The 22,437-nt window shown below is 37.4% G+C and overlaps 1 protein-coding gene across 1 annotated transcript; it reads right to left on the bottom strand.

The window, feature by feature from the left end:
• Positions 1–237: 237 nt before the first annotated feature.
• Positions 238–22,432, bottom strand: PEX7 (peroxisomal biogenesis factor 7; the record flags this gene model as incomplete). The annotated part of the gene is made up of 9 exons (XM_031552208.1): positions 238–394; positions 6,090–6,145; positions 8,255–8,368; positions 8,787–8,893; positions 16,191–16,299; positions 16,638–16,715; positions 20,146–20,296; positions 21,718–21,775; positions 22,381–22,432. Coding segments are annotated over 9 exons (867 nt in total), but the record flags the coding sequence as incomplete, so codon positions are not given.
• Positions 22,433–22,437: the final 5 nt, after the last annotated feature.

Below are 22,437 nucleotides of genomic sequence, written 5' to 3' on the forward strand. Positions count from 1 at the left end.
ACTCTTCCTTCCAAAATAAAGCCACCTCATTTTCCATGAGCTTGCTGTGGCTTTCAGCTACCTGATTTGGCAGTTCTGTCAGTTTTGTCCTCTTTTCCAGCTCAACGCAAGTAACTGCTTTATAAATAAATATACTCCTGAAGAAGAGTTTACTTAGTAAGCATTCAGCCAGATTCAATTCCAAAAGCTTTCTGTGATCTGGTGGCTGTTATTCAGGATTTGAGTGTTGCAGTCCAGCCTTGAAAGAACTGGCTATAATAGGCAAGCAAAAGGTAAATTTGTCACATCTCTTACCTGGCCACATTTGTGAAGGCTTAAATCTAGTCCACATGTAAACTCAGTATGATGCTCGACCGTTTCCAGCAAAGGGTTAGGCTTGGAAAAGTCCCAGAATCTATGTAGAAAGGGAGGGTGGGAGGAAGAAAAAAAAGAAAAGAAAAAAATAATAATCAAACAAACCACAATTAAAGTAATTGAAAGGCCATTTAAAAAATATAATTTGAGATATTGACAAATCTGTTGCTGCCAGGATATTTAAAAGAGCAAACTCATCCACTTAGGAAACATAACTAATCGTATTCCTGCAAAGCCATCTGCTGATTTGCATAAATTAAACCTCACTGGGTAAAACCATCTTTGTCTCTTGTTGCTGGAAGTGAGATCAAAATTGGCACCAAAGATCAGCATTTGGGACATTACTAAAACAGAAAAAAATGTAGGATAGATTATTCTCGTCATATTTCTTGATAGATGGATAATTGTATCCCTGTAAGATATCAGTTCAAATTATGATTTTTCTCAATTTTTGGTATCGTTCAGTACAAGATGTTTATTTATGGAAAACTACATGTTCTCATGTATGACATTGGCCATTCTTTGTCTCTAATTTGAGACTGTGCTTCTGTAAAACATTATAATTCAATAACAAATTTGTACGACAAAGATCAGTGGCACTACACAGTTAATACTAGTCTAATGATGGCACAAAAGAAAGATTTGTTTTTGTTTTTTTTGGATTATACGGTATTTCTTAGAAAAGTCCACAAGCTACAAAGCACTGCACATTCTAGGAGGTGGCAGCTGTAACCAGGTTTCCTGTTTGAATTTTCTGACAGCGGTCAATCAGATGCTTTATTTCTTCTCTAACAATCACAGAGGTCTGTGACTGGGGATAGTGAAAATAATTAATAAGAACGATTTGTTATCAGACTAACTACACTGAGTGCTCTTTATGTTCAAACCAATTCAGGTAAAATAGCAAACATTGGAGCCAGCAAGGTCAGTTTGTTTAATACGTAAATGTTATTTCCTTAATAAATGACCAGAGAGGTATCAGTACAATGGCTGTGCCATAGCAACAGTCCTCTTAACTTTTTCCTAGTACCTGAGATCTAAGATAAACAACCTATTTTTCAAGAGAGAAGGGCAAAAAGACCATCTCAGCGTTTTCATCCTCACCCATTTGTTCATAAGAAGGTAAGGAAAGGTAAAAAATTGCACAGTCTTAGGATTGAAAACCACTGATGGCAATTTCATGGTGGCTCTGATTATTTACTGCAGTATAAAGTGAAAAATGCTATCTGTAGCCCAGCTTTCAATACTAGCGTGGTTCTGCTCACTCTTTGTTCCTCGATTTGTCTTTTTTTCTTTTAATGGAAAGATGCACTTTCAATTAAAAAAAAACAACAACAACATATATTTAGATGCTGCCATCGTTAAAGATTCATTACTTTAAAATTTCAATTACAGATGTTTAATATTTATACAAACAGACATGTATATTAGAATAAATTAAAAAGAAAATACACAAATATCCCTTTGTGGTATTCAACAATGTTATAATGCTATTAAAAGCAGCAGAAATTTGTTTTGCTGGAAGAAAGATATTATCTCACTTATGAAGTTGCATCATTTGGTGAGTAACTCCTGAGGTCAACATTTGCCTAACTTTAAGAGAAATTCTACCTCGTAACACTATTTTTAAAGAAAGCTAGCACATGCAGGCAGGAAAATGGCAGTGAATTTATGAACTGCAAGAATGTCACACCTATTAATATTTGTTATAATATTTAGCATGAAATTGTAATTCTTGTCTTAATACCAAAAGGTATTAACACCGGTCTATGAGTGATTCTGACTTCCACAGTCGTAATAAAGTTAAATCATAATTGAAAAGTTACAATCAGTTTTGAATTAGGTTAATTTCACCAGATGTAATGCTCGAGGCTCTGATTACCACCAGCAACTTTGCTACCAATGAAACTTCTTACGACACTATGGGAGTTCCCATCAACTGAGACATTCAAATTAACATGTTCTACTGCAGAGGTTTCAGTTTCATGCTGGAAAATGCCAGTGATAAATATTTCAATTATCTGGAAGATAATTTTTAGTTGGGAAAAAAGAAAAATAGAAAAAAAAAAAAAGAGCAATGGAGCAAAGCAAAACACTTTCTCAGCTTGAAGGAAAAACCAAAAAAAAGGACAAGTGACTGAAGTAAAAATAAAAAAAAGGTTTTTTTGTGAGCAGCATTATTCCAGAAGTTCTGAAGACTTCTTTGTGATCCAAGTCATTGAACTTGTACTTGATGGGCAGGTAGAGTCTGTGGTTCACCTTAAAGCTTCTTTCAGATTTGCTATCTAGCGCAGAATAAACTTTCAACAAAAATTGCTTCTTTACCCCATGGGCAAGATTCTGTGAACACGTTTCAAGATCTGGCTTGATACCAGCTTAATGAAGTTCTTCAATTTATCAGATCATCTGTTTAGATTTGGGTGAGCACTGTCTGTGCCTAATGCAACAGGATCTTTTTATACTGAAGAGATTCCAAATATATAAAATTATGATTCCGGTAAGAGATGACACTGAAGTTCTTTCAAACTGAATTTTAATAGAGATAAGGCTTAAGAACACGCATGCAGACCTAAATAAGTCCTGGAAATGTTCTTGTACTTTGCACATTTCCGGGCATTTAATGATTCATTTGTTTTAAAACTGATTTTTTGAATTAACACAGCTAGTTTTTTTTTTTTCCTTTGAGTTCTTCCAAACAGTAAGGAGTTTGTCTTGATGAAGGATCTATAAGACAGAGGACTAAATACATATCATTATACTTAAGTACCAAAAAGTAAAATTCAGATCTACCACACCTTTTATTTTCTCAGCTACCAGCATGAAGTTGGCATGGGAACTAGTTTTCAATAGCTTGTGCACACAAGCAATCATAATTTTTAAAGGACTCCCATGCCATACTGTTCTATGGATTACTACAAAATGAGGCTAAAACCAAGTCTTAAGTAGATTCTACGAAATATAAAATTAATGGAATCTGAACTTCTCTTGCCTATTTATATATTTGTCAAGTATTTTTCTTATTAAATTGAAACGTGTATAGTCTTGCACGTACACAGTCATGTCCCCACAAGTGTATGTATGTGCAAGTCCATACATGCCAGTATGCATGCATGTATGTGTATGTAGGGAGTATTGTGCATCCATTCAAACTCAGAACATTCCTCAGAGAACTCTACTTCTTACTCCTTCTTGCAAACGACAGTAAAGGAATGTGGTAGAGGTACATCATAATATTATACTCTTTAGAAGAGACATTCCCAAAGTATTGCAGTGACAAGTTTCCCCCATTATACATAATATTTTACTTGTGCCACATTTTTCAAAGACTTCCACTTGCCGTTCACTCATGCTAAAACTCCTAAATAATTATATTTCATCTCTTCATCTCTGATCCCTCTCTCTCTGGTCACAGCAACTAATTGTTTGTACAGAAGAATTATGCCAAGAGCAAAACATGGCATTCTGTGAAAATGTCTCCACTCTCTGCATTTACAGGCACCATGGTATATGAGATAGAAATTTTCTCCATCTTTGCTGAAAGCTTCATAAACTAAATGTCAGAGCTGAAAATGCACTACATTTTACATGAAGCAAAGCTAGACCTTACATGAAGTACATTAGTGCCAAACCTGAAGGATATACAGTTGGTGTCAAAAAGGGGAAGAGCAATGGGATGCATTAAAATCACTGAAATGCATTGACCATTTATTATGGAGATTATCAATCATACTGTTCAGACAAGGCCACTGGAAAAAAAAAACAACCAACAATCACCACTTTTTATTTTGGACTTTGAAGCCTTTTGAGAAACCACACACAGCAAACCAGCTGGCACTGAGTCAGTAGAGGACGCTAAAGAAGATGACATAAATAAACCTCCACAGACTGCTGTGCAGTATTGTATAACAAGTAAGCCCTTCACATAAATAAAATTAGGCATTTTATATAAGACAGAATGCTGATACAGCAGTCTCTAAAGTTATATACGTACAGACAACACAGCACTTAGACTGTCAGGCTCCTGGCAGCAACCACACAACAGAGTATTTCACTGGCCAGGCATTACTCCTTATTACACTAAGCAAGAGAATAACAATTAATGTAAACTTAGGAAGAAGCTCTCAAGAACCTTTGCTCTTAGCAGCTCACCATACTGGAATGTGGCAAAGGATAAAGGGTCCTCAGGAAAGAGAGGCTATGAAGGTGGCAATGTCCCACTAAATCTGTACAATCCCCTAAGAGGCTACAGCTGTGCAGCTGCACATAGACTTCTTATTACCCATTTGCTTCCTCTGTTGCATTCAGGTATCAGTCTGCTTTCAGAGGGCAACTTAGAAAGCCTTTAACATAATGCTGTTCTGCACACACTTCTCTGACCCTCACACCTTCACTTCTCTTCAGGTTACAGTCACTCCTTCCTAACATTTCTCTACTTCAAAGCCCTCCTTACTATGTTATCAAGCCTGTTAGCAAACATGTTCTCCTTGCCCTACTTTATCAGATGGATCTTATGCCTGCCTTGAAGCATCCAAAGCTCAAAAGAAGGCCCCGTGGTAAAACAAACAAACAAACAAACAAACCTGTCACTTCAGTGATTGCTGGTGTGGGGTTTTACAAACAATAATTATTTTCTATTTTGAAACCAAAATTGCTTCACAATCTAAGACTGACATAATAGATGTTATGTGCCTATAGGCAAAAAGTAATAATCAAATATAACTTCAGGAATTCAGAAACAAGTTGGTTTAGAAATTTCCTTTTCCAAACCAACATGCAATACCTGATTTTTACATATTTGAATGTATGTAAGTGAACACTGAGTCTTAATCACTTATTTCAGATTAAAATTTAAAGCCTATGCTGTCCTGTACTCACAAAATATGCTATATCTAGGACAGCATAAAATGCAAGCCTTTGCATTAATAATTAACAAAATGAGATATAGAAATATCACAAGCTATACAACTGCAAAAGGAATAGAGGTTTGCTTTCCCATCAGAGGGAATTTGAAACCAGTGAAGTTGTCCATCTGTCCTACAAACAGGTGCAACATCAGCCTTCAAAACTTAATCTTTCTTGTACACCAGGTACACCAACCTGTACATACTAGGCATTTTTAAACATCTTGTCAGTGAAAGAAAATATTCCCCTCTGCTAATATTTCTAATAAACTTATGAATGGGTTTCAACATGGTTCCACTTGTTAAGAAGAGAAAAGCAGTTAATTTGTATTAAAGCACTCAGCTTTATTATAAAACACTCACCAGTACTTACTAGTTTTACTGGGAAGTCAAGGGAAGTTGCTGAAATACCATCTAAACTTCAGCATACATACTGAGGAACAATACTAAAAGGCTTCCTTAGATATTGGTAGGATCAAAAAAATTCATTATAAAAGCTTCAATAAAAACAAATCACAGAAACATATAAAGTCACTCAACCACATTCATCTTAGAGGTTATTACCTTCCTATCAGAGACTACCACAGTTGGACACAGCTATGTGCAGCAGAACAGTGTGAAAAGGCCTACAAGGAAAGCATCTGCCAGTGCAGAAAGGAGTGACTGACAGTTTTTAAGGAAAGAGCCCATGTATTTTCAACATATCTTATTAGAGAAAACATCTAGGAGCAACATTAACTGCACTTCACTATGCCTGTGCTAGAATTATTTTCTATTACAAGCAAAATTAAGAAGGATTATATATTCTATGCAATTAAAAAAAAAATACTGTACCTCACAGTAAAATCATAGGAGCAAGAGGCCAATAAAGTTGCATGGAATGGTGAAAACTGTAAGAAGACAAAACAGAACAACTTTTAAAGCAAAAAATCATGAGCAGATACAGACTTATAGTAATTAGAAAGTTACCAAAGTTTAGCTATTTAAGCTGTTTTTTGTAGGTACACATGATGTTGCAACAATACAGATTATGTCAACAAATTTCCCCACCGTGCTTTTAATTACAGACATTGTTTTGTGAGATCGTGGTTCGAGTTTCTTTCATTACAGCACTTCTAAGTAACCCTGCTGTAAAGTTAAGAAGTTTTAGAACAGTCATAAACACTCAAATTCTGCTTGTGGCTGACAACCCAAGTATCAACTCATTAAGCACAGAAAGCTTTACAAAAGCTGTGTAACTTCAAAAGTTAGGCTTGAGCTATTGCCACAACTGCCAGGAGAACAATGTATGTTGTTACATGCAGGATATCACTTGCTCAGGATTGTTAGGTAAGCCACAAAAAACAGTCTGTGTTTGCATTTGCACATTGGGAAGGACCCAAGATTTATTTTGGGGAAAGGAACAAGAGAAAAAAGAATAAAGAAAAGATATGTAGGAACAATTAAGAGAAAGGAGAATTTCTGCGCTAATTATACCATCATCTCTTGATAACTACAACACTGAAGCAATCAGCATGTCAATCTGTAGTGACGTTCTGAGTTCAGCAGTTAACAGGTGAATTCAGGATGGTGTGCCTTACAAACTAAGTTGTATTATATTTAACACAATTGATCAGCCTCTTATCAGCCAAGAACAAGGGAGAACATGAAATCAGTAGGCAAGTACTTAAAGAACACCTTGGCTAAGCTGTAAAATTCTGCCATGGATTTGCTTGTTTTTGAATATCAAGTTCATAGTAGCAAGTTTCCCACATGCCCCCACTGCAGCTTTGTTCAAATGTTTTCAGACAAAGCAAAAACATCTTTTCAAAGCTGAAAAGCTTTGCCACTGACCTTAAATATCCTAGTCACTTTTAGGGACAGGATTTTCAGCAAGAGCAGTCAGCAGAGCCAGCCTGCTGCACAGCTCTGTAATTGCTAGTGCCAGCACAGTGGAGGGGAAAAGAAAATCTTAGTTTGGGTAGCATCCTGGTGTCTTTCATTGTAGCCTGACTGGTGAGACACACCACACAACCACGGGTACCATCTCTAAATGCCGGCCTACCTTCTTAGATCTTACACCCACAGAGGCCACATCTAACTCCCAGAGACAGCTATAAAAGCCTGCTAAGATGGATTAGAAGTCACACATTCCCACATACCTCTTCCTTACACAAGTACACATACACAGCCACTCCACTGCCTCCTTGAAACTATTTAAGGAATTGTCCTCAAAGTTGGCTGTGAAGAAAGTTCTACTGCTAAGCAACTCCTAAGAATCATTTAAAGGTACCTCAGGAAACAGGGAGAATGATGGGCCATCAAACGGAAACTTACCTAAGAATACAAAAATACTCTAGTTGGTCAGGCCAACAGTCTTCTAACCCAGTGTTTTGACTTCAATAAAGACAATAGAAGATGCTATATAGAAAGAGACTGAGAATTCAGTCACCGGTCATCTACTTCTTCCATACAATATTTCTAGCTGCTAGAAGATTATTATCAGAGAATCATAGAATCAGTGCAGTTAGAGGAGACCCTTAGAGATCATTTGGTCTATCCCCACTGCTCGATTGCAGGGTCAACTAAAGCAGGTTGCTGAAGGCTACATCCAATTGGATTAATATTATATAAGGGCGGAAAGCTGTGTTTGTGCAACTCCAAAGTAGATTAAATAAATAAATTCTTATGCTTAAATGGAATTTTCTGTATTTCAGTTTGTGCCCCATGCTTCCTACCCTCTCATTAGATCCCACTGAAGAGAGGGCTAATTCCAGAGGTCTATCACCTGATGTGTTAAAGTACTTACATCTGTTTGTAATATTTGAAAGCTCAGCAATCTGCTAGACATAAAAAAGTCTTTCAGTGCTAAACTGAACAATTTCCAAGAACTCTACCATCAAAAATCTTCAACATGTTTTTTCCTTAGTTCTTAGATCATGTATAATAACATTGCTTGAAGTGTATGTTTAAAGTTTAACGATTCAAGGATAGGCAACAGTGAATAAATTGCAACTTACTTTCACTCTTCTGACAGCATAGGTATGACCAAGGAGGATGAACACTGGCTGCCGGACATTTCGCAAATCCCAGCCTTTCAAACTGCAGTCAACTGCACCAGTTACCAGCAAGTTCTGATGATTCCACAACACAGATGTATTAGGACAACTTAAATATTAAATTGCAAAGAAGTTAGAGAGATAAAACAATAAGGTAGATCAAAAAAATAGATGAATAAATCATAAATGTGGTCTCCAGTATATAAATTAAAGACAATAGAGAAGCGTGAACTGTCTCCACTAAAAAAAATATACTACCCACTATGGAAAAGTCTGAGCAAAACTTCAGACCAATTTGATCATTTATCTTTTGAAACAATGTTCTTCTGGAAATGCAGCTAGCAAATGAGAGTAAAGGAGCAACTAGACCTGCTTTTATTCCCACATAACTAGAAGATGCATTAACTTGTTAGGAGAAACAAACAAAGAAAAAACCCCGCTACTTAATAAAAGTGGCTCATGTAAGAAAACAGTTGAACAAACGGGGTTATACCTCATCATACTTGCACCAGTCACAGCTCAAGATCTCAGCCTGGTGGGCTGGTATCACGAGTCTGACTCCTGGGGCTTTCACATCCCAAATTCTTAAAGTCTGGTCACCTGAAACAAAGAAAAATTCATTCAGCAGTGATGAATTGAGTCTGGGATACAGTTAATCCACTAGTATTTAGGTGACAATCATTTATTATTTCCATGAAATATAAATTATTATAGAAGGACACTCAAACTAAATAAAGTATGGATATAATAGACACAGAGGTTAAAGCAACGTGCAAAAGAAATAAGAACTTAGTACTGCTCTTCCACTGGAAAAAAAGAATTTCATTTTATTACTAACACTTCAATTACTTTTTAAAATTCTGATTTGATCAAAAGGAACCCATGACTGTGTGGTGTTCATTCAAGAGGCAAATGAAATCAGTAGAAGATGTCCAAACATCCATGATTGGTACAGAAAGAATAAATCAGTACTGTCTAAACTAAAATCTTTGCTTCACATTGCTACTAAAGAAATTTCTCTATCAGTAACACTTCTGAAAATCTTCAAATTGGTTATCATCAGCATGCACCTTAGAAACAAGCATTCTGATGCTTTTGAAGCCCAGTTGGTCACTCTCCGTAAAACAAACAGACCGGCACAGGAAATCACAGCTCCTTTCAATAATCCTTTCATCAATCCCCTATTTTACTTCCACTATTTTCAGGAGCAAGGATAACTGCTGCCCTGCATACATAAAGCACTCCTGGCAGTGTCACACTGAAGCCCTAACCATCCCCACGGTGGTTATAAGAGCAGCATGGCATATGGTGAGAAGAAACACGACTAGTAGGATCTTGGCAAAAGTGGCAGCATGTCCATCCCTCTGCCAGCTCTGCCAACCTCAGGACAGATTTCACCTCAAGTTTTAAGTCTTCTGAAGATGCAACAATGGACTTCTTTGTAACCTATTATTTCAGTTTCATCAAACACAGATTTGAAGGGGAAGCTCATATCTCACTACAGACAAAAAACATTTCAAAGCAAATAAATATTTCCCCAGGTGGAATAGAATGAAATGCTACAGAGATCAGCCATTATAGTGTTATTATAGCCAAAAATGTTAGGAAAAAAATACTCAAGGCAATAACAACTTTTACACCAAAAATACAATTGTCCCAGTTCTTTCCTGTTTGTTTCTTTTTTTAAATAGAAAATGCTGACCCACAAGAAAATCAGTTATTCTACATTTTTCCTTTCTTTATCTTCCTACATAAATGCTATTCTTAGCTGCCATTCACCATGGCTGGCACTACTTGTGACATACTTTTAATGGAATAACAGAGCACACAGGTCAACCTTTCAGCCAATGGAACAAATTGAATTAAAGCCAAAGCCAAATGCTATTTTTCTGTTTAAGCTCTGAGTGAAAGAATCTGTTTTTATATTTTTTAAACGTATCTGATAAACAGTGTAATCCTGATACACATTTTAACAAATCACTTTTTTTGCTTGAACATCTTTCTATGACCTCAGAATACATACATATTTCATTTCAATTAAAATTGCTGTGAAAAAGAAATAGGAATTATCACATTCCACATATCCATAATTTCTTGAAATCTGCATTACAAATGATGTGTTTTTCCCATGAAAAAGCAGAATTAGGATAACTTATCCCAACTCAAGGGAGCAGCATGAACCACAACAGAGGCGGCTCAGGCTTGATACCAAGAGAAGGTTCTTCACCAGAGGGTGGAGGGCATGGAACAGGTTTCCCAGGGCAGCGGTCACAGCCCCATGCTGCTGGAATTCAAGTGGCATTCAGACAATGTCCTCAGATATACAGTCCGATTTTTGAGTAGTCCTATGCGGAGGCAGGAGTTGGACTTGATGACTCTTACAGGTCCCTTCTAACTCGGGATACTCTTTTATTCTATCCATAATAATGGAAAATACAAGTACAGCACACCTAATAAAATCATATTCACTAGGAGTCACTTCCAGTTGGCATCCCAAAGTAAGCAACCACTAAAACGGCCAACATTTCCCCCACAAAATATTTCTATTTTTGTAAGAAGCAATTTCTCTATAGCAACAGATTTTTGCTGGTCTGTTAGATAATTATGATTCCAGATTTGTTTGTATATTATACTTGCCTTCTTTCATTTTAATGAATATTTGTGAAATCTTGGACGAATCAATAGAACTACACAATATATACTCATCTATTCAAAATTAACGAAAGAGATGCTAATCTACAAGTACATCATCCCCGTATGTGAGATGATGACTGCTAATGTGAAAATACACAATGAAGAGATAAAGTTTACTTAACATTTAAATTTCATGTAGGCTTTACACTGGATTTTTCCTCACAGATGTATTTAACCTATATCCATTAATTATAAACTCTTAAGTCCCGTGACAACAACCAGGTAAGCAATTATTGCCAGACGGTACAGAAGCACAATGTAAGCTATATGACATAGCTATTTAGAAGAGTCTCCAGTTATCTCAGAGCAAACCTCAGTCTTTTTTTCTGAAAAAAAAGTAAATTGCTTGAAAATAAAGGTAAAAATCTTTATTTCAGTGTTTTCTGAGATAAATAATAATACTGAAAAATTTTTACTTCAACAATGGCCAACTGACCTAACTTAGACTACTGTATTATTATTCTCTAGCAAATAGAAGTATTTGCTACATACCTAACACTAACCCAAGTCATTCTAAACAAATTAGTTCACTGCAAAAAGCTTCTGTTGTATTTTTATTTTCAATATTTAAAGACTCTTTTTTCCTAACATAAAATACTACAGGCCATAAGTGTTTTATTTTCTAATATGTGCTACATACAACACTTTGCTATGTTTAGCATATACCATAAATTGAGGGCTAAACTCATTGCCTGAGAAGCATTTCAGCTTGCATGAATCACAGAATCACAGGATTGGAAGGGACCTCAAGGATCATGAATCTCCGACCCCCTGCCACATGCAGGGCCACCAACCTCCCCATTTAACACCAGACCAGGCTGCCCAGGCCCCATCCAACCTGGCCTTGAACATCTCCAGGGACGGGGCATCCACAACCTCCCTGGGCAGCCTGTTCCAGCACCTCACCACTCTCTCTGTAAAGAACTTCCCCCTGACATCCAACCTGAATCTTCCCTCCCTCAACTTAAAACCATTTCCCCTTGTCCTGCAGTTATCAACCCTTTCAAAGAGTTGATTCCCTTCCTGTTTGTAGGCTCCCTTGATGGCATGTTAAAGGTTCATTTAGGAAACCTTACTGAGCACAAGACATGGAAGAATTCAAAAGTATGTCAATATCTCTTGAAGCAAAAAATTCCAAATGAAAACAACCACCTCATTTCATTACATATATTTACCTAAGTGTGTAAGTAAATTATATTTGAATAGTTTGTGGCATAATCAGCAGTTCTGCTAACTCACATCAAAGCACAGTAACTGCACAGTTTGCTTTTTAGATACTTGACCAAGGACCGTAAATAGAAGGCTCTTATTCTTTTCTTTCTTTAAGACTGAGATTCCAAAAATTAAAAAGCAATTTTGCAAATCTTCAAGCACCATTGGCAGTGATGGAATGATGTTGGAAATGATGGCATTTCTTCTAGCAAATTCAAAAGACCAATAACTAGAAAAGAACTCATAAGATCTCACAAGGAAAGAGAGAACCTTAGCCCTCTCACCCACACCTTTCACAAATTAATGGAAATAAAAACTTCCAGTAAAGCATTTTGGAACTCATGTCAAACCATTACCATAGGAGAATACAAGCTTATTTCCTACATTTTTTTTTAGGAACCTAAACAAACACAGAATCGCAGAGTCACAGGGGTTGCAAGGAACCTCTGGAGATCATGTAGACCATCTCCTTACTGAAGCAGGTTCCCTACAGTCAATTGCACAGGAAGGCATCCAGGCAGGATTTCACATCCTCTCTGGCAGCCTGTTCCAGTGCTCTGTCGCTCTCACAGTAAGGAAGTTCTTCCTCATGTTCATATGGAACTTCTCATGTTCCAGCTTGTGCCCAGTGCCCCTTGTTTTTTTTACTGAGCACCATTTAAAAGAATCTGGCCACACCCACTTGACTCTTGTCCTTTATATATTTATAAGCATTGATAAAATCCCCTCTTCAGTCTTCTCCAGGCTGAACAGCCCCAGGTCTCTCAGTTTTTCCTCATATGGGAGATGCTCCAGGCCCCTAACCATCTTTGCAGCCCTCCGCTAAACTCTCCAGTAATTCCCTGTCGTTCATGACCTGAGGACCCCAGAACTCCAGATGTGGCCTTCCAGAGTAGAGGTGGAAGATATCTTCTGAGTTACTTGCCTGCACGCCTACTTCCCATCAACTCCTCGTTTTGCCTTGGCTGCTTCTAAAAGAGCAACGTACAGTCAAAAGCCTGCAATCCCACATGTGGTCCAGGAATTGACATACAGAACACATCCTTTTCTCGAGAAGCTTCACTTAGGGCAGTACCTTTCCCATTAATTCAGTTGAAGTATGCCTTTTCCAGTTCATTCTCTTACTCATTCCTGAGCGTAGAAAGGGATGCCATCGGCTGCATGCCAGTTGATTTCTGGACCTACAGCTTGACAACCCCTCAGACACACGTTGGTCAATAAAGACTAATAGGAAAGAAAACCAAGTTTTTAAAAGGCCAGTCAGTATGCCATAACTGCCATTTAAACCTGGGCTTTGCCAACTCCAAAACATTCACATTTTCATCTGCTACTATGTACTGCAGAATACTACAGTTACACAGATGAGGGTAACATGGTACTCATTAATTACTTCCCACTGATAAATTTGAAGATTAATAAAAACGTTTGACATTGTAACAGATACTCTCTTTAAAAACCACAGGACTGGACAAAAGCTATGGTTCTGCAATTGTGGAGGATCATTCAGTAGAACTGACTTATGTTTGCTTATAGCCTAACACTCTGTGTATCTGGCACTCTGTATGCACTATTCATCCATTTGCTCCCCAAGATAATTTAAAAAAAAAAAAAAAAGAGCCCCTTCTGGGCAAATGACACGATGACTCATTAAACCCTTTTAGCCATGAAGTTAGTTATTTATGTCATTTCTTTAATGACATTTTCCACATTGCTGTTTTATCAGTGTAAGGCAGACATTTACCAGGGCTATGTGCTGGTACTGCCTGTACACCTGAACATCCTGCTTATCAGCTCAGAAATTGTTACTGACTTCACAACAGAATGTATTTACATATACAGAATTAGTAGATTGTTCAGTTACTATTAACATCTCTCAATTTCAAACAATACAAGATAAGTCAATTACTTGATAGCTTTTCAAGAGTACAGTGATTGTACATAATGAGTACAGCACTAAAGTGATAATGCTCTACACATCCCTGTAAATGTTAATTGGAAATATATTAGATGCTAAATAAAAGCTAATTTAAATGATATATTAAATATAGTTGCATAACATAATTGCATTTCACTGGCTCCTGTACACAGTTAGTCTTCCTGTATGTATTCAGATCAAAGACTTAACGAACAAAATATACTACATGTAGTACCAAATTCTTTTTCAGTTTTTTTTATATTACAGTCACAGGTTTTTAATTTTCTTCACTCCTATACTACTTCTAGTCTCATAAATGTTTGAGAGGAAAGGCATATTCCAAATGCAAAGATTTAACCTTATCAGCAACAGGCAAAAGTTGTCTAGGCCCACAGTGGTCATTATGAGCAGTTATTTTGCTGTGTCTTGCAGGTGCATTAGTTTGTGAACACTGAGAACAGAAAACCTAATTAGTTAAGACAATATTAAACTCCTGCTGGCATCTATATGGATTCAAATAAAGGCAGCAAAAGGGCAAGAGTGAGGCATGCAAAAGTTCTTAAGTCTCCCTCCCTTCTGCTTATTTTCAGAAAACAAAAAGGGGAAAGACATTTACTTGAACTTCCCTATATTTTACATAACTTTTAGGTGCTTCACCTACATTTAGTTAAATCTGAAACATTTCATTATCACTGCTTTTTCCAACTACAATTATCAAGATACTTATTATCTTAACTATTATTTTACTAAGACAATACATAAGTCAAAAATGAAGAAGCTGCAACATGGAATAGCTATTTTCTGGTCTGAGTACTAACATTTTCCATGGTTAATATCTGGATGAGTGTATGCATGTGAGCAGGTGCATGAGGTAGGACGAGAGAAGGGAAATGGAGAAAGAAAACACATTACAATTCTATTGCAGCTCAGCTTTCTTCAAAGAGGGAACCCTTCCACAACATTCTTCAAAAAGGTTATTGTTTAAAGTATTATGTAGTTTAAAAAAAAAAAAAAGAGAGAGAGATGAAAGGAAGTTCAAAAAGTGTCCCTCCAGGCACATTTTCCATTAGTAATTTTCAAGACTACACACAGTTACAAATGAAGAGACTGTTAGACCTAAGATGGTCAGTCCCCCCGTACATATATCAAAAGCATATCAAACAAGAGACAAACTGTAAATGCGACATCATGCCTAGTTAGCCCTTATGTTGAGACTGCAGTTTTTCTCTAGTTCCAACTTCAGCTCAGTAGAAGTTCAGTTATGGGTGAAATTAAGCTTTCTGTTCCACAATTTCCCTTAGAATAGAAAAAAAAACCAGTATCTGTGTATATTGATTTTCTCTCTCATTTCTACTTGCTTACCCTCTTGAGACCTAAATAATGTCTATTTGAACCATCATAGAAATCCAACAGGATTGAAGCTAGAGACATTGAAGCTGGTAATACTAATATATTGACATTTGTATTGAGGCAATATCTTATTAGCCCCAGTTTCCCAGCAAAATCTGTGGCTCACTGCACCCCTAACTCCACCTTTGTGCTGTTGGACCACTGTAACATCTCCTTGATAGCAGATAAATCCAGCTCAATTATAACTGCGTTAGTCAGCAAGTTTCATAGTGCTGGCAGAGGTAGAAAAGTATAATATATGATTACTTTCCCAAAGAACACGATGCAGTGATCTCCAGCAGTAATGGTAATTGACTGCATTTTTCACAGGTCTAATAGACTGCTGATGCTTGAGACAATTTGATCAAAAGTTTAAGCCAGAACTAAAGCTTATAAAATATTTTAGTGGCCAACAGAAGTTGGATGAATGGATGACAGCTACATAAAGTAAGGAAAAAAATGTCACAAGTCACTAAAGCGACTGCTAGAAAACTGCTGATCCTTGTTTAAACAGCCAGGAGAACAATTTAAAGATGGTAATAGAACCTACAAATCCAGCTGCAGCAGTACATTTATCTTGCCTTCTTCCATTTTTAGCTATGACACATACTACCATCTGCTGGAGAAAGTGCTGAATGATTATAGGCATTTCAGTTGTTGAGAGAACTGCTTTGCCATCATGTTTACCTGAAGCAGATGCAAAACAACCAGGGATGTGCGGAGACCATATAGTGCTGTAAATGACCCCTTCATGGCCTTTAAAGGTGCGTAAAGACTTTCCCACTGCTGGATCCCACTGAATAAAATAAAATAAAAAATTGTTGAGGTGCACATGCAATGAGAAAGGAAAAGATTTAATGAATATAAAAGTTTGATGTATATAAAAAGGACTAAGAACTTTTTTTCATAGAATATCCCAACTTGGAAAGGATCCCTAAGGATCATCAAGTTCAACTCCTGATTTTACCATGTATCACGAAAAGCACTACTTCACCCAATACCAGCTGAAGGATATAAAAACATCTCAGTTAAAACAGAGCTATAGCTTCCATTTAAAATAGAGGAAAAGTGAATCAATGCATTTTTAAAAATTAAAAAAAATTGCATTTTTACCTTCAACAAAAACCAACATACCAGCTTGGCTGTTTGATCCCATGAACCAGATACCACTAGCTGCTCCCCTCTAGTTTGGCTCCAGTCAACACTGTATGCCTATAAATGATACAATAGCCCCATTTAGGAAAAGCATAAGTCTGAGATTCTAGTTAGCCATTAACTACATTATACATAAATACATTAATTCTAGTTCCATTAATTACACTTGGATTTACAGATTATATCATAATCAGCTAAAAAACCACTCTGGTAAAGCATCACAGAGCTGCCAATAGTGCCATTTACCTGAGCAAAAATTAAATTTAATCTTTCAGTTTGGCATTGAAGGCACATACAGACTCAGAAAGGTATCAAAAAAAGTAAAGAAAGGAAAAAAAAAAAAAAGGAACATAATTCAAACTGATTCCTGATCTGAGATCCAATTTTATTCAAATATTTACATTATGAGAAAGGAAATCAAGGTATCATTCAGCTACTTCTGGGCACTTTCCTTCCTACAAACTATTTCAGACTTTGCTGGATCCAGCTTAAATTGACTGGCTTTAATCTATTTGTATATTTCCCAAAAGTTGAAGGCAATCGCTGCCCACAGAAAAGACCACAACGCATCATCTGCAATTTTCCTTCTTTATTTCACAATATTCTGTTTCCGTATACTGAAAGGCTTATTGCTCTGGCACCACTTTGTGCCAGCTCCCTTGTGTGAGGAGGTTATAACCTAAATGTACAAGACAACCATACACTACTTGACAAAAGCCAAATAATAAACTGAACAGTAATTCTTCTGTTTGTTTTTCCAAACTGTGCCTTTTTCCCCTTGGCTATTCTACCTTTGTCAGCTCACTACCAGTACCACAGTTCCTTTTTCAGCCTGCCTACTCCTATTAAAATAACAATAACACAAACAAACAAGTCATGCTCATGCTTTAAGAACAGATGACATCACAGCTCTCCCAGGTGACTCCTGAGCTCCTTGCTAACATAACTCTCTTTTCTTTCCCTGAATCTGGATGATGGTCTTGCATTCAACTCCTAGCCTGGGGTCATTGACAATGCCCCAGAATGTATCACTACACAGTATGCCTCATTCATGCAATAGCCCACAAATTCTGCTCACTCCAAATGTTGGGCTGCCATATACGTCCAGAATTTTCAAGAAAGAAATGCATACCTGACAAATATGTACCTGTGTCACACAATTCACCTAGCCCCACACATTGGGCATGAATCAGATCTGCTACGGAGCTAACACAAAATTCACATATAGCTTACAGCACAGCTAAAGGGTATCAGCATGCAGATCAATTGAAGACAGGTTGTGACAGTGACCTGCACACATATGACAGGCATAGCTGCGGCTGCCCAGTAGTCTGCAGCTACATAACAGATAATGGCACCTGAACAAACTCTCCTCCAGGCAAGGATTACAAGCCAAACAGACAACAGGCTCAGAAAAAGCAAGAGCTATTTTCATTTGACATGTGGCAGATCCAGGTAATGGGAAGAGAATGAGAAGACGAAAGTGTCAGAGAACCAAACAAGGATCACTTTTATTTTTCTTACTTTCTCATGCTATCATTCAACATAAATCTCCAGAACTTCAAAAGAAACTGTCCTGAGCAACTGAGAAGAGCTCATAACACAGCACAAACCTTAACCATTAATCTTTCTTTATCTTCCATCGTAGAATGTATCAATGCATTTATGTTTAAACACTGTAATAAGAAATGTCTCAAGTAAGATGAAAACAAGATGAAGGAAAGAAGTAAAACCAAGAAGTAGTTCAAAATTAATTAGATATGTCTTGTAAAGTGAGTCTTTGCATTTTAAGTACTCTACTGTCCCCTATTCCAGTGACACCTCATCGAAACCAAAGTAAATCAGACTAATTTATTCACAAGATTCAGCACTTGGTTAGTGCTGGAATAAAACTCACTGACCTTTAATAGGAAAGATGTGCTTTTCAATTAGAATTGTACATTATTTTTGAGGGGGAGAACAATCTCATTTAGAAAATAAGAAACTGGTCCCATCAGTAGAAACACTACAAAAATCAGTGACAAAACCACCATTACAAGTGTCAGACAGGGATTACAGATTAAGAAGTAGTCAACGATTTTAAAGAGCACTGTTTCTCAGTGTTTACCACAACCTATTAGTTATACTCCCACTGAGATCTATCCTCTTAACATACACTTACAAAGAATCAATACAGAACCTTGACATCTCACAGTAAACACTTAGCCCATGTGTCCTACACTGTCTTTCCCACTCACGGTTGAATGCATCCACCTCCCCATGCTCCCTGCTAAACCAGGACTTGGACACGGAAATTCTCACTTCACAAACAACAGATGGTGTAGCAGAACCAAAATAATCCTATGGACAGAATTCCAAAGAGATAATGATAGAGACAAATGATAATTTGGTATTATGCCTCGCCTGCATCTATCAGTCTTTGAACACTATCATATAATCCTGATTACAACCACAGATCTCTCAAAATTCCTTATTTACACAGTGTATGTATTAAGCCAAAGTGGCAAAATTATAAAGAAAAAAACATAAGAAAGACAGATTGTCTTATAACTGCAATCACTCAGATTTTAGCCTCGTGTTTTGTATCTGAAAAAAAATGGATGTCTTTCTGAATACAAAACTGAATACCCACAGTTAATTGTTGACTACATACACACTAGCTTATTTCATTCACATTTATTTCATTAAGATAAAGTGTTATTAGTCCAAGCTAAAACTGATCGCATCTGAAGTTCAAAAACTTGCAAAAAAGAAGTACAAAGTTAGAAGGAAAGCATGAAGAAAAATAGGGTAAAAAAAATCATTTGAAGGAAGATAAGTATTGTGAGGCATAAAAGTCCTTTAAAATGTGCAAATGTATGAACATGAGCATGAGTGTAGCATTTTCACTACCAGTAATGTAAGGTATAAAGAAACTGAGGCATTAAGCAAATTGAATTCAGTAGTATCAAACCAAGGCATAAAAAAAAAAAAACAACAAAACATGCTGTCCCAATATCTGACTACTGTTGATCTGAACAAGAACTCAGAGATGCTAGGATGGAAAAGGAAAAGCAGGTGCAGAAGTCCTAAGGATTGATATCATTTCTATCATTCTATACCCGCAAGGATAACACGGCTATACACGTCAGCTACCTGATTTTGGCCTATCCAATAATGTCCTCTAAAGCTACAGAATGATTTCAGGACTTCCATACAACTCGTGGTTCCTTAGTCTAGAAGGAACCACAAACACTATTTCTGAATTTATTACATTTATCTGACTACATGATACCTACTACAGAGTGTGAAAGTACAAATGAGTATGTAGAATGCATTAATTAACTTTATATTAAAAATAACATGAAGCTATAAATTCAAATCATGGACCCAAACAAAGTTTAAAAATAGGCAACAAAAATCACTTTTGATTTTGAGCGCTCAAATATCCCTTTTAGTAATTCAAGTATTAGACAGCCCAGCAAATGTTTGCAGTTTGCAGGATTACCTCCTGAATGTGTTCCTTATAGACTTGCAGTGGACCTTTGGGTTTAGCTATATCCCAGATTTGCAGAGATCCATCCCCGCTAGAAGTGATCAATACGTGCTCATTATTCTCACTCCACGTCACATCAAACAGGCCATCATTCCAGTCAAAGCTGAACAGAAACAATGAAGACATTTGTCCATGGGAAAGCATAACACAAGTCTGGACTAGCTGTGTGCAAAGACAGTAGTTTTTTTAAATCAATCTCTACCATTCTGAACAGCTTTGTTACCCGTTTCAGTTCCCAGTCAAACTCCTTAAAAGCAACTTACTGGATAATGTTAACTCCTACAAGAATAGGTTAACCAAGGTCAGAATAGGTCAATCAAGTTAAAGCATAAATGAGCCAAGGATCTTCCATACAGAGACTGGAATCTGCTTTCCGTCCTAAACTGCTGGAAAATCAGAGATGAGAGGTGCCACATATCTCAGACTAACCTACCATCACCCCAGGATGTTCCTACAGTGATCGGAGCCTGTACTCTATAATAACCATGGTAGACAAAGAAATAAAACTGGGATATTGGGAGGTCTCTATCCAATCCACAACACCATTAATAATCTGAGTGACAATGAAAAACCAACAGAAGGACAGTCATGAACATATTAAAGATCTCTCTAACCCCTAAAAAGGGCTTTCAACACACCACCGATTCATCTTGCAGGATCAAGTACCATGCATTGGTTGCTCTGCAACAACTATCAATGACCACACTATTACCTCATGGTAAGTGCGAACTTATTTATCCCCCTTTCACTGAAGGTTTAACTCAGCTCAGGTTAAGCTTTGTGGCACGCTGCAGGAATTACAAGAGAAAGGCATGCACACAGAAAGCTTCTATAGAGAAAATTACATAGCTTGGTGCTCAAGAAAGCCACAAAACAAGTGGAGTCTCTGGAAACAAAGAAATGAACAGAACACTTTGCAGAACAGTGTGTTTAACAGCTTCAGACAGTCAGGTGGATAATTATGAATTAAAAAAACAGCTTCTCTGAGTTTTCTAACCTCTTGCTCATTTATCTTCTTAATCTAAAGAACTATTGTTCCAAAACTTAAGTGAATGGCAGCTAAGCACTAACCTCTCCTCTTCTCCCACCCAGAACACGAACCAAACTCCTCTCTTGGATCATTCCATCTCCTAGAAAGGACTTCCTTGACTCATCCCAGCTTCCTGCTCTATTTTCAACCTAAGCCAATTTTAAGAAGATAAACAGAGGTGACACATAACAACAAACAACTAAACTTTCAATTTCAAGCAAGGTCAGAGCTTTTAATTTACACTGCCAGTTTTCCATTAAATGGCTTATACTATGGAAAGGGTGCAATCTAAATTACTTCTTGTAATGAGATCTGTGGAATGCAAGCCAATCATTTACACCTCAATAAAAATACATGTATACAGTAAACAATATAGTATAGATGTAATAGTTCACATTGATAGTAATACCCCAAAATGTTTGGGTTGGGTTTTCTACAAGCAACAATATAGGTTTACATCTTATTTACACAACAGAGAATATTTACAACGTTACCTCCTGAGCAGGACAATCCCGGTTTCATTTTGTTCCAGCACCGCCAGAGTTCCACAACCTAAAACAGCATAGTACAACCAAACATCACTACTCTTTGCCCACACCAAAGACCCTACAAGCTCTGTGACAGCTCCTGTGAGCATAACGCAACTAAGCTTGTTTAAGAGGCCAACAGCCTGTCGTCTCTTCTGCTCTCCAAAACAGTCATTACATCAGGGCTCTCCTCCCGCAGTACACCTGTGGGTGAGGCTGGAAAAGCAGTACCTCATTCACAGAAGTGCATCCTCCCCACGGGCCCTATGTTACAGGCATACCAGGACGGGCTCCTTTACACCTTTTCGGTAACACAGCAGACGTAACTTTGATGTGTGTTTATTTCTACTCTGTGAAAACTAGATCTTGTAATGCAAACGTGGCTCACGAAAAAGGAAACACCCACATCAGCTCTAACAATATACGGGTACTGCTCTCTCTTACGACCAGGATATTGCCAGGGAACTCCACGTTTAGAAACGTTACTTAAAACGAATGCTTTTAGGGGAATGAAAAGGCTCCAACCCCGAAGAAGCCCGCTCTGCAACCCCACTGGAGTAGCAAAACCAGCACGGCCGGCCAAGCACCCAGCACGAGGGCAGCGCAATCCGCATCCTACGGAGAAAGTACCGGCAGACGGCCTGCTTGCTCTAAGTACGTCACCTGCGATGCCGTAGTACTGCGCGG

The sequence above is a fragment of the Meleagris gallopavo genome, chromosome 2, assembly GCF_000146605.3.
Source record: "Meleagris gallopavo isolate NT-WF06-2002-E0010 breed Aviagen turkey brand Nicholas breeding stock chromosome 2, Turkey_5.1, whole genome shotgun sequence".
NCBI lineage: Eukaryota > Metazoa > Chordata > Aves > Galliformes > Phasianidae > Meleagris > Meleagris gallopavo.